The sequence below is a fragment of the Arachis ipaensis genome, chromosome B08, assembly GCF_000816755.2.
Source record: "Arachis ipaensis cultivar K30076 chromosome B08, Araip1.1, whole genome shotgun sequence".
Lineage (NCBI taxonomy): Eukaryota > Viridiplantae > Streptophyta > Magnoliopsida > Fabales > Fabaceae > Arachis > Arachis ipaensis.
The window spans coordinates 125,513,474-125,525,846 of NC_029792.2; the positions used below are offsets into that span (position 1 = coordinate 125,513,474).

The 12,373-nt window shown below is 35.1% G+C and overlaps 1 protein-coding gene across 1 annotated transcript; it reads left to right on the top strand.

Moving 5' to 3' along the window:
* Positions 1,088-5,486, top strand: LOC107611916 (uncharacterized vacuolar membrane protein YML018C). The gene is made up of 8 exons (XM_016313787.2): positions 1,088-1,367; positions 2,067-2,465; positions 2,958-3,169; positions 3,508-3,578; positions 3,663-3,764; positions 3,922-4,039; positions 4,252-4,387; positions 5,152-5,486. Exons 1-8 carry the CDS (start codon positions 1,275-1,277, stop codon positions 5,221-5,223), a joined length of 1,203 nt encoding a protein of 400 aa, XP_016169273.1. The 5' UTR covers positions 1,088-1,274; the 3' UTR covers positions 5,224-5,486.

Genomic DNA, 12,373 nt, shown 5'->3' on the forward strand with positions numbered 1-12,373 from the left:
GCATTGTTCATCCCCCCTCCCCCTCTTCTTTCTGTTCATTCCCTCCTCCTTTCTCTTGTGTGGATATGAAGCATATATTCAACCTATTAGAAACAATCTAGTTCTTTATTCTTGTACCTTCGTTGCAAATAATTTTAGCAGATATTTACGTTAACTTACCATCCCCATCTATCTATAACTCCAATTTATTATTCCTATACGAAATCATTATTATTCATTTATTTGTATTAAAAAATATAGCAATTTCTTTAATTATCATAATTTACAACAGGGTGCATTAGCTATTAAAAGCTGAGGTAAACACTGTTGACATTTGACATTGTTGTTCCTCCTTTTAATCTTGGTCTTATTATAGTCTTTATCATCACCATCAATTATTTATAATAACTCTCTTAAGAAATAATAACCAAATTAAAAAAAAAAAACTCCCAAGAAAAATTATATCACTTACATAAGAATTGAAATGTGCATCATATATCATCTAGAAGGCTATGTTCCAAAATTTAAAAGATAAATTTCACAAATTAAAGTACTAATTGGCTGTGTATAAAAAAATTCACTATACCCTTAGAAGTTCACAGGAGGTTTTAGCCTTTTAGGTTTTGTAACCTTTTTTTTTCCCAATATTTAAACCCAAAATATTTAGTTTAGCTAATAAACAAACAAATTTTGCTAGAGAGACAATTAACTATTTGTACAATGTATATAATGAGCTATTGAGTTACAAAATAAATATCCTTCATACTAATGAAAAAATGTAACACTAATGATTATATCTCTAATACTTCCTAAACCTCCATTATATATATTGTACAACTATTCCATTGGCTCCTCGTACTTTTCCTAAACAAAAATATACCTACATAACTTGGTGTCTAGATCATAAGGTATTACTGCACGTCTGCACCCACTTGCTGGCAATGAATTGTTCCCTTCTTTTCTATAAAACATTTTCGAGAATTTATCAAGGATGAACAAGTGGACGGTGGCATTATCATTATTTATCTATCTATTTATTTAATTTATAGTTATTACCACAATAGAACCTGTGTTTGTGACAGGTGAGAAAGAAAAAATTAAAATCCACACTATATTTCACTATCCCAATTGCATATATATAAATATGTAGTACTAAAATTAACAGAAAGAAACAAACCAACCAACCAATCTCTTCCTCCTTCTTTCAATTTTCCTTTGCAATAAGAAAAATCCACCCTCCCTCCACCGTGCAACCCTCGCAAGGTTTGTCATTTTAATTTTTTTTTTCTCTTGCGATGGTGATGGTGACGGGTTGGAGATACAGGGCTGGGTTGTTCCTCATTGGCACTGTTGTTATTATATGGGTTACCTCCGCAGAAGTTACCCAGGTAACATGCATCTTCCTCTTGTTGCTTCTCTTTCACGCAATCAATGTGTTTGTTAAATCTCAATGGCTTTTTTCTTTCAATTGTTGTATGTGCCTTCCTTGTGTTTGTTAATTTGCTTAGTACTTGTTGCATGGGGTTCAATTTTTTTTGTTTTTACCATAGGAACTCATGTTATTAATCATGTGTAATCCAAAATAGGATGCTGTTAATGACAGAGGAAGCTAATAAAGCTATTATTTTTAATTTAAAAAAAAAAATATGAGTTGATTGATGCCAAAGCTTCCTATATCTCAGGAAGTAGGAAGTAACATTTTTTTTTTACTTTTCTGTTTACAAATGAAGTTGAGTGAAGGAGAACCTTGGAGCAATGGTTGAGTTGTCTTTGTGTGATTTTAAGGTTATGGTTCAAGCTGATGTATCATTCACTGATGCAATTATCATGTTAGGCGGCTTACATTACAATTTTGCATCCATTTGTTCATAATCTATTAGGTTCCCTTGAAATATGGCATTTCATTTTGATTTTGTAGTAATAAAACTACTGAATCCTTATCTGCATACTGGGAGCCAATATTTTCTTGAAAACCCTGATTATGTTTTTTAAATCTTGATTAAGGGAGAAATTTTTAATGTTATCGTCAGCATATTAGTCTCCATGCATTACACCTGGAGCTTTTCTGATTAAATTTTTTTAAACAGGATATTTTTGAAGATTATAAGCAACCGTTTGCAGTGACATATCTTGGAGCTTCTCTTATGGTAGTTTACCTCCCAGTATCATACTTTAAGGACTGGTTTTGTGAATATCTTAAACGACGGTCTTCTAAAAGTGGTAAAAATGCAGAAAGTGTAGATAAATTTTTTATCAGGATTGGCCCTCCAGTCAAAGGCAGTGGAATGGAGAAAAACTTTGAACTGGAATTCGGAAGTGTGATTCGGAAAGATAGCAAATTAGGCGTTTCGACTCTTGCCGAAGTCAAGCCATTGATGGCCAAGTATAATGATAATACTCATGTGATAAAATCAGAGAAGCAACTTACCGGCAAGCAAATTGCTACTTATGGATTTTACATTGCACCTATCTGGTTTCTGACTGAGGTAAGCAACTACAGAATGTGATCATCATTTGATTTTTATTGTTAAGGACAAAAGCATGCCTTACAAGAGATATATGTTGTTAAATCCATTTTATAAAATATGACATTTGTGTTCTAAAGTTTTACAAATATGTACCTTAAATTTCAGATCAATTTTTTTATATTCTTGTGAAGAATATACATCAGTTAAAATTGTTAATTGATAATTGCCATGAGAACTAGTTTCTTATTGAATGTTCTTAGCTGTAATGATTAATTGTGTTTCCTTAAGTGGTTAAACACTTAAACATGCCATTCATTGTGGCTGTAGTTTCATTTTATAAACATGGCATACTCATACCACTATGTTATGTTTCCAAGCTTCTCATACTTGAACTTGTGATTGATACTATAAGATCATTTCTGCATTCTTATATTCTCTGTTTCTTGAATTGTGGCGCTTAACGTTGACGCTTAGTGTGGTTCTTATGTAATTCTCTTGTGTTGGTTTCAGTACTTCTCAAATGCTGCTCTTGCACGAACAAGTGTCGCAAGTTCGACAGTATTATCATCCACATCCGGGCTTTTCACTCTTTTTATTGGTGCAATTTTGGGTCAAGACTCTCTAAATGTACCAAAAGTGGTTGCTGTTTTTGTCAGCATGGCTGGGGTTCTTATGACAACTCTGGGGAAAACTTGGGCTGCAGATGATGATTTAATATCAATGTAAGGCTTTTATCTTTTTTGGTCGAATCCGTGTATTCTGGTTTTGACTAACCAACACCGGATAGAATCATAGAATTTATGCTAAATGTAGTAGGAGGTATGTCTGATTTGAAGGTGAAAATGTGATGGAAATTTTCATGGATGAACTGCATGTGTAATTTTACACAACAAACTTGTCCATGAAAATTTTCACGCGACTTTTTCCCCATCCAAACATGCCATAGGTGGAGTTTGTTGGTTACATCATGCCATTATTATATTGTAGACTACATCCATATATATGCCATTTAAATTCAAGTCAATGTTGATGGATATTGACAATTGATGTCTGTGTCCAGCAATGAAGAGCGCTCTTTCGTTGGAGATCTTTTCAGCATTCTCTCGGCCGTGTCGTATGGCCTATTTACAGGTTAAGCAACACCTTAGCCGTTTGTTCTACTTTTAATCAGATAAAAAAAATGAATCTTAACCACAACTGTTGCTACTGCTGCAGTTCTTCTTAAAAAGTTTTGTGGCGAAGAGGGAGAAAGAGTTGATGTGCAGAAGCTGTTTGGGTATATCGGACTCTTTACATTAGTCGCGCTTTGGTGGCTTAGTAAGTTTTTACTCGCATCAAGCTTCTTATCTTTCTATTACATTTGAGAATATGTTCTTTTTGGGATATATTTCTAGAATGATAGTAAGTCAAGGATGAAAAATTTAAACATTTATGTAATAAAATCATTGCTAATTATGATTTATATTGGTCTCAGTCTGGCCATTGATGGCCATGGGACTTGAGCCCAAGTTTGCTGTTCCTCAATCTGCTAAAATGGATGAAATGGTTCTTGCCAATGGATTCATCGGAAGTGTGGTTTCAGATTACTTCTGGTATGTGACAGTAACCTTATTAGTATCATATACTATTAGTACATTGGTAAAGGAATTAGAAACAGGAAATTTTTATTGAATGGAGTGAAATTTAAAGAACTTCCTAATCCTGATTCCTTACCAGGGTACCAAATAGCTAAACTCTTAAGACTATTCACACTTGCACAATCACTCAATATCTGGTGTGAGTTGTTTTTGTTTCATGTATCCAGGGCACTTTGTGTTGTATGGACAACTCCCCTTGTGGCCACTTTAGGCATGTCGCTCACCATTCCGCTTGCTATGGTGGCTGACATGATGATCCATGGTCGGCAATATTCTGTAGTGTACATTCTTGGCTCAGTTCAGGTATTGTTTAATTGTTACCTCTGGTAACTGCTTCAGTTTAATTCTTGCTCAAATTTGGCTAAGCAGAAATTTTACATAAAAATTCCTTTTTGCAACTTGGTCTTAGGGAGTTCATAAATCTAGTGTGCATCGTTCTTGCTTTAGTAGAATAAATTCTAGATAAAATGAATTTTATCAGAGTTTGTAAAAATTGATTTTAGATTATGGTCATGTGTGTCTAGTAGTTCTTAAGAGTGATTTTGATGAAGTGTTTCACTTCCCCTTGTTGGGTTACTGGAATTGACGGGACAAAATATCACAATTTGTTTACATCAGGTGATTTGTTGCAATTTCTTCTTTGACTAACTCATAGATTGCAACTAGATAAGTTATCTAATTTTGACCAAGTCAAAAATTACAACCAGCTAGCTTATCCAAATCACCTCTACAACGCTTAAATTTTTTTTATTAGAAAATCTTCTTTGTGCTTATCAAATTGTGTGTTTGGCAATCTTATTTTCTTGCACTTGTTACTACCTATAGCCACAATTTTTTACTTCAAAAACCAAAAGAAGAATCTTGCTTCTTCTCTTCACACTCCTTTTGATAGAATGGAAACTAAACTACATAAAAATAGGCACAATAAATTATGATCCAACTTACTAAAATCCAAACACACACCATGGATACCACAAATCACAATTGCCAAATCATTTTTAAATTTTGTTGACATATACTAATTGTTGGAATTGGTGTTTGGTATTGGTATTGTTTTTGTGTTGCAGGTATTTGCTGGCTTTGTATTAGCTAACCTTTCAGATTGGTTGTCAAAGAAGTGGAAATCATTCAAATTTTAGGATATAGTTTTCTAGATTAATTTTTTTGGCAAAGTATTCTTTTCATGTTAGCCATTTTCTTGTGTATACCATGGCACAATAAAAAGTTCTATTTAGCCAAGGCAAGTATCCAAGTTTTGGGTGTTTTGTTAATGAAGGCACAAAGAACATAAAAATGTATTCTTTTGTATATAGGTTTTGTAATCTTTATATATATCAGGTTGAGCAATTAGCTAGCCATATTGCACCATGAGAATAATAAAGCCTCTTTACACATTCTTCAATTTGTTTTAATTTTCTTGCAATTGTAATTCTAGTTATTTTTTCCCAGTAAATTCGTTTTTGTAATGATTAGGTTCTCACTCCACTATTAACTATTATTTTTCTCCTCCTCCCTTTAAATAACTGTGTGTTTGATTTTTTTTTTTCCCTTTATTTTCTTACTAAACTATATTTTTTGTGTTCTGCTATTTGTTACTTCACTTATATTTAAGATTTTTTTTAAAAATAAAATTAAAAAATTATTATTTTCTAAAACCCTATTTTTCAACCTTAATTTTTTAAATATGATTTTTTTTTATTCAAAGCAAGTTCGCCGCATCCTTGGCGAACTCTATAATTTTTTATAGAGTTGTATAAATTTTATAGGGTTCGCCTAATCCCGGCAAACTCCACTTCAAATTCTAAAAAAAATTACTAACTCAAATTCTTAACCTTCACCAGCAACTATTATCATCGTCTCCAGAGTACATGAAATACATAAGAGTACATAGAAATAAGTCATATTTTTATTGGGGAAATAATGTTTTTTTTTATTTATAATGAAAAAATCCTTGTTAAATATGACTATGTATATGTATTTCTGGAGACGATGATAATAGTTGTCATTGCCATCAGTAATGTTGAAAAACTCATGCTTGTTGTCCGTGTATTTTGTGTACTCCTATATACTCTTGGATACAATGACAATGACTTAAAAATTTGAGTTTAATAGAATTTAAAAAAAAATTGAAGTGAATTTCATTGAGAATTAAAGGCTCAGTTATTTGTATATTAGAAACCAACGTGTGTTATTCAATGATATTTGGAGAGCATTGTGTATTACTCTACTATGGGCCTGCTTTAAATTTTTGAAAGAAACAAAACGTTGAAGACGTTTTGTGGCAGAGTGATTTTTCTTTTATAATAAACTAGGCAAAACGGCATCGACGAGTTGATTAAATTTCTTTTAAAATTTTGTAGGAAGAAAACGTCAGCGACGTAATGTGTAAACTTTTTTTTTTTAATTTTATTTTAAGCAAAACGTCAACGATGTGTTGTATATTAATTTTTTTTTTAAATGAAAACGTCAGTGACGTTTTATTAGAATATATATTTTTAAATTATTTTTTGGTGAAAACGTCGTTGACGTATTGCAAAAAAGTAAAAACGTTAGTAACGTTTTGTGAAAACGTCAGTGACGTTTTGTGCTGGAGGAAATAAAAAAATATAAAAATAACTATAAAAGAAGTTCTGGATTGTGTTAAAACGCAAAAATAGAGTATGAGAGTAAAGTTTAAGTGAAGTAATGAGAGCTTTGTTCTACAAAATGTGGTCAGTTTGAGAATGAAAAAAATTTGTGAGTGAGTGTGATGAGTGTATGAAATGGAGGGTTATATTAGTTTAAAAATATATTATAATAGTCAGATTTTATCTCATACACATGAAGGTGTGAGTTTTTTATGTGAGAATCCATGTGTTATTGTTGTTCCTCTGTCAATAACATATGAAGGACTTAAGAGTATACTTTCTCAAAGTGTAGATCATCAAGTGCAAAAAAGAGTCATAAATATTCTATATAGGCAGCCTGTGCTAGTATTTGGTGGTTTTGGCCAATTTCAAATAATGCATGTGACTGATGAAGATAGTATGCAAAGAATGTTTTTTACCCATCATCAAACTAGAGCACAGACCTCACTTATCGAGTTGTATGTTGAGTTCGAAGAAATCGATGATGTTGACTTTCCAGAACCCAACATAGACTGGGTGGGTTATAATACTGAAAGCGATGAAGAGTTTGAAGGTAATTATGAAGTTGTTGGTCCAACTGAAGATGTAGAGGAAGATGAGGTAATGGTTGAAAGAGATGTGGCTGATGTTGCAAATGCACTAACCGGACAACATCCATATGGAGAGCCATCTTTTATGCATGCTTTGAATCTGGATGCCATGCATGCACCAGAATTTCCTGAGTACGTCAATACAGGTAATTTTGTTGTTGTTGTTGTTATTTACTTTTTTAATATTAGTAATATTATTATTTGTTTTGCTTTTATGTTAGTATTATTTTTAATTTTTAGATTGTTATTACTATTTATTGTTCTCATTATTATTAATAATAATAGAATATTATTTAGATTTATTTTTGTTTTATTATTGGTACAGCTCCAGCTGTTGTAGCTACCGGTGAATTTGCTGTTGGAATGGAATTTAACTCTAGAGAGGCTGTTACTACATTAGTTAAAGAGTATACCATTCGAAGAGGAGTTGATTATAGGGTATATGAATCAGAACCAACAACATTCTATGCTAAATGTGTACAGTATGGAATAAGTTGTGATTGACTTATCAGAGTTAGTCTTATGAAAAGACAGTATTGTTGGGTGATAAGGAGGTACAATGGTAGTCACACGTGCACCAGAAGTACCATATCTCAGGATCATGCTAAACTGGACTCTGAAACAATTGCAGAAGCAATAAAGCCATTAGTTGAGGCTGACCCGTCCATAAAGGTAAAATCTGTCATTGCTGAAGTACAATCGAAGTTCAACTACACAATAAGTTATCGCAAAGCATGGTTGGCCAAGCAAAATGCAGTGGAAAAATTATTTGGTGGGTGGGAATCTTCATATGAAGCTTTGCCCACATGGTTTGAAGCAATGGTTGCAAAAGAACCATCAGCAGCTGTTGAGTATGAAACTGCATATGGCTATCGAGGGGATGAGTTAGTTGAAGATCTCCGGATTCTGACACAAGTCTTCTGGGCTTTCTACCCATGCATTAAAGCATTCAGAAGTTGCAAGCCAGTGGTTCAGATTGACGGCACACATTTGTATGGAAAGTATAAAGGAGCTCTTTTAGTTGCAGTATCACAAGATGGCAATGGAAATATCGTGCCGCTTGCATTTTCCATAGTCGAAGGTGAGATTGCTGATGCCTGGCACTTTTTTCTTAGCCATTTGCGAACACATGTAGTTAATCGGGATGGTGTTGCCCTTATCTCTGATCGACACGAGTCAATCATCTCAGCTGTGGGTCGTAGTAATGGAGCATGAGAATATCCGAGAGCTATTCATATGTTTTGCATCCGACATATAGCATCCAACTTTTTGAGGAGTTTCAAGGCACCACACCTGCAGAGGCTAATTGTCAACATTGGCTATTCTAGAACAATGCGTGAATTTGATATGCGTTACCAGAGATTATGTGAGCGGGGGGAGGCTTACAAGCAGTGGTTAGACCGGATCCCTCGACAGCAGTATGCCTTGGCGTATGATGGTGGACATCGTTGGGGGCATATGACAACTAACCTAGTGGAGTGCATTAATGGAGTATTGAAAGGGGCACGCAATCTTCCGGTCACATCCCTTGTTAAGGCAACTTTTTACAGGCTAAATGCATTGTTCACAAGGAAGAGAGCTGAGGCTGAGGCTCGTATAAGTGCAGGACAACTATTCTCTGAATATGCAACTCAGAAAATTCTGTCAAATCAGCGCTCAGCGGGGAACATTCAAGTTAACCTATTTGATAGGCAGAACGAGGTATTTGAAGTGCGCGAGATGCCAAGTGGGTTGGAGTTTGCAGTAAACTTGCGCCTTCAGCATTGTGATTGTGGTGAGTTTCAGGTGGATCGAATTCCATGTCGCCATGTATTTGCCTGCTGTGCAAACCAGCGCCTGGATTGGAAACAGTATGTGCACGAGGTTTATACGATGGGTGAGATCCGAAAGGTATACAAGACCCGATTCAGGCCACTAGGAAACCCAACAACATGGCCTGTGCATCAAGGACCAAGACTCGTACCCAATCCCCACCTCAAGCGAGTGGCCAAAGGTCGTCCTAAGAAAACTCGCTTCTTGAATGAGATGGATATTCGTGATCTACGTGGTCCTAGGCGTTGTAGGCTTTGTGGCGGTGAGGGTCATAGTCGAAGCAGATGCCCGCGCCGTGGTGAAACCAGTGCTAGTGGATCGGCTCCAAACTCGTAGTCTGTGACCTTAGTTGTTTCCAACATCTTAGTATGATATTCAGTTGTAGTTTGGGATCTTAGTGATTTCTGTCATTATTTGTAGTATTATGTTCAATTATAGTTTGTCATTTGGCGGTGCATCCAACACTTTATCTAGCCTTATGTTTGTATTGAGTCATGTGACACTTACTTTGCGTAAGTTAATTTACAAGTTTGCTTTGACTAGAGAATTAAATAAAACAACACAATGGGTACATAATTAAAAAAATAACATAAAATTACATTCCCTGACCCTAAACCATAAACAACCGAGCTAACTCATTTAAATATACTTTTCTTAACGGTTTTGGCCACCTTAGAGCATCCCTTTTTTACCCTCTTCTTGATCAATGACGGGCTCCATCTAGATCGACTCTTACGGGCCGGATCAATCCTAAGGTTGTAACCTTTACTTTGACCTTGGACATCTGTAGGATAACACAAATATAGTCATGCTCAACGTCAGCCACTGGCACCTGTATAGGGTCTTGGATAGAGTATAAATCATTAACCCACTGAGATGACTCAGGACCCTGTACCCAATCAATAATGTGTCTATATTGATCCTCATCCTGTGCCACTGCGCCTAGTAACTGTGTCAATGAACCTTGCGGTACCTGTGTCGGCATGTATGCCTCACAAATGGTAGATGGCTGACCATATGGTGGATGGGTGAAAGGTTGTGTATATTCTTGTGTGTATGGTGGGGGTGGATAATGTGGATATGGTTGTGAGTATGGTGGTTGTATGAAAGGTTGGGTGAAAGGGTTTGCATATTCCTGTAAATACTGTGGGTGTGGATGTTGTGGTGGGTATGGATATGGCTGTTGATATGGTAGGTATGGGTATGGTGGTCCTTATTGTTGAGGTGGTCCTTGTTGTTGAGGTGGTTGTTCTTGCTGAGTTTGTTGTTCTTGCTGATGTGGTTGCTCTTGTTGACCTTCTTCCTCATGCTCAGCAAGCTCGGATACCCGCAAGTGATCACCAAATTTACCAATATACCAGTCTATGTACTGGTCAGATGGTTGATAGTTGTCCACATGTTCACCTGTTAAGACACACATAGAACTATTTAACCATTGTGAGATCCATACTGCATGTTCTATGCCCCAGTTCTTATTCTTTGGACATGTTAGAACTATGTTATGGGACGCTCCAAGTTTCATAGCTTCGACTGGGGGGTCTTGATGAAAGCCAAACTGTCTTCTAATCCTGTCAGTCGGATGCCACTCCACAGCCTCAAAACATATCAAAGGTACAATTGCACTCCAAAAATTTGCACCGTTGTTAATGTCAAATGGAATAACTTGAAGCGCAACCCGATTAGGACTGTATGCGTCCCACACAAACTGAAAAAACAGATCAAATAGCAGAGGTATAAGTGCACCAATAATCAATTTAATTCAACATAATGAAAGGTCTTTGCAACAAAACACTTACCCCATCCAGAGGAAGATCATCCAACCTTCTCCTGACGTCAGAGGTTGTCCAATTTTTATAATGCTCAGTGGTGGGTTGATAATCATTCCACCTGCCATATCATGTTCATATTAGACCCTAATTAATACAGAAAAAAAAAAACCAAAATCGACAACTTAGTTAAATATTACCTGCGAGCGAGTGGAAAGCTGGTATCCACCGGCAGAGGCCCTATTGTCGGCATTCGTATCCAAGCCCACACAAGGAGTAACGCCAAAGGACCATCCATGTCCTTGCAATCATATCTCAATGCCCGACATAATGATCGATACATGTGCGCAAGGCAAGCAGAACCCCAACTAAACTTATGAATTTGAGAAAAGTCACGAAGCAACGGCAAATACTTCCAGTGCACAGAGATTCCAGACTTGTCACTAAATAACGTCGTACCAAATAGACACATTATGTGACATTTCACATAAATTTCCTTACTTACTTGATCAGTCAAATGTTGGCGCCGCTTTAGGGTGCGGAACCATGCCAGCTTGATTCCACTTCCTTTGTGGTCGTTCGGCCCAAGAGCAACACCAAATTAGGCCAAGCACTCGTTTTCTAATCCACTTGTACTATGATCAGTTGATCCAGTCACTGGCAAACCATCAGTTCGGAGTCCAAGAATCATTGCGACGTCCTCCAAAGTGATCGTGCACTCACCATACGGAAGATGAAACGTGTGCGTTTCCGGACGCCACCTTTCAACTAGTGCGTCTACAGTCGGCCTATGAGACACGATCCTCCCAATTTGAGAAACATAATAGAACCCGCTTGCCTTCAGTTGTTCTTCCACTCTATTATCATGAGTCTATTTGGTGTAAGTGTCTCATGTGCAAATTTCTTGAACCCTGAAAACAAAATTTAATCATTAATAGTAAATTACTATAACCAGTTCATGACTACTATTATATTCAACACTTACTAAATCACTACATATTCTAATAATTGATTATTACTAAATAAACTACTAATTATTAACTACTACAGTAAACATAAAAATTACTTACATATACAGGATGTCGAAGATATTTTACAATATGATCTTCAGCACGTATGATGTCACGTTTTCCCATTTTCCTCTTTTTTAAACTCTGGATTAGAAAGGACATATTTAAATAATTAAAATATTTTTTTAAAATATATTTGAAATATATGAAAATTTATTATTAATATATCTTTAATAATTCTATTTTTTTATTAAAAACACATTCCAAAATTAATAGTAATAAAAATAACATAACTATATAATTAATTTTATTTTTTAATAATAATTCAAATTTAACTAAAGAATATTTCAACCAAAACTAAACTAAACTAACATCACTAAAAGCATGAATTAATAATAACTGAAACTAATGTTTTATGTAAATTAAAAAAATTAAAATAATTTTTAAATTATTCTACTTTAAATACTTTTTTATAATAATTCAG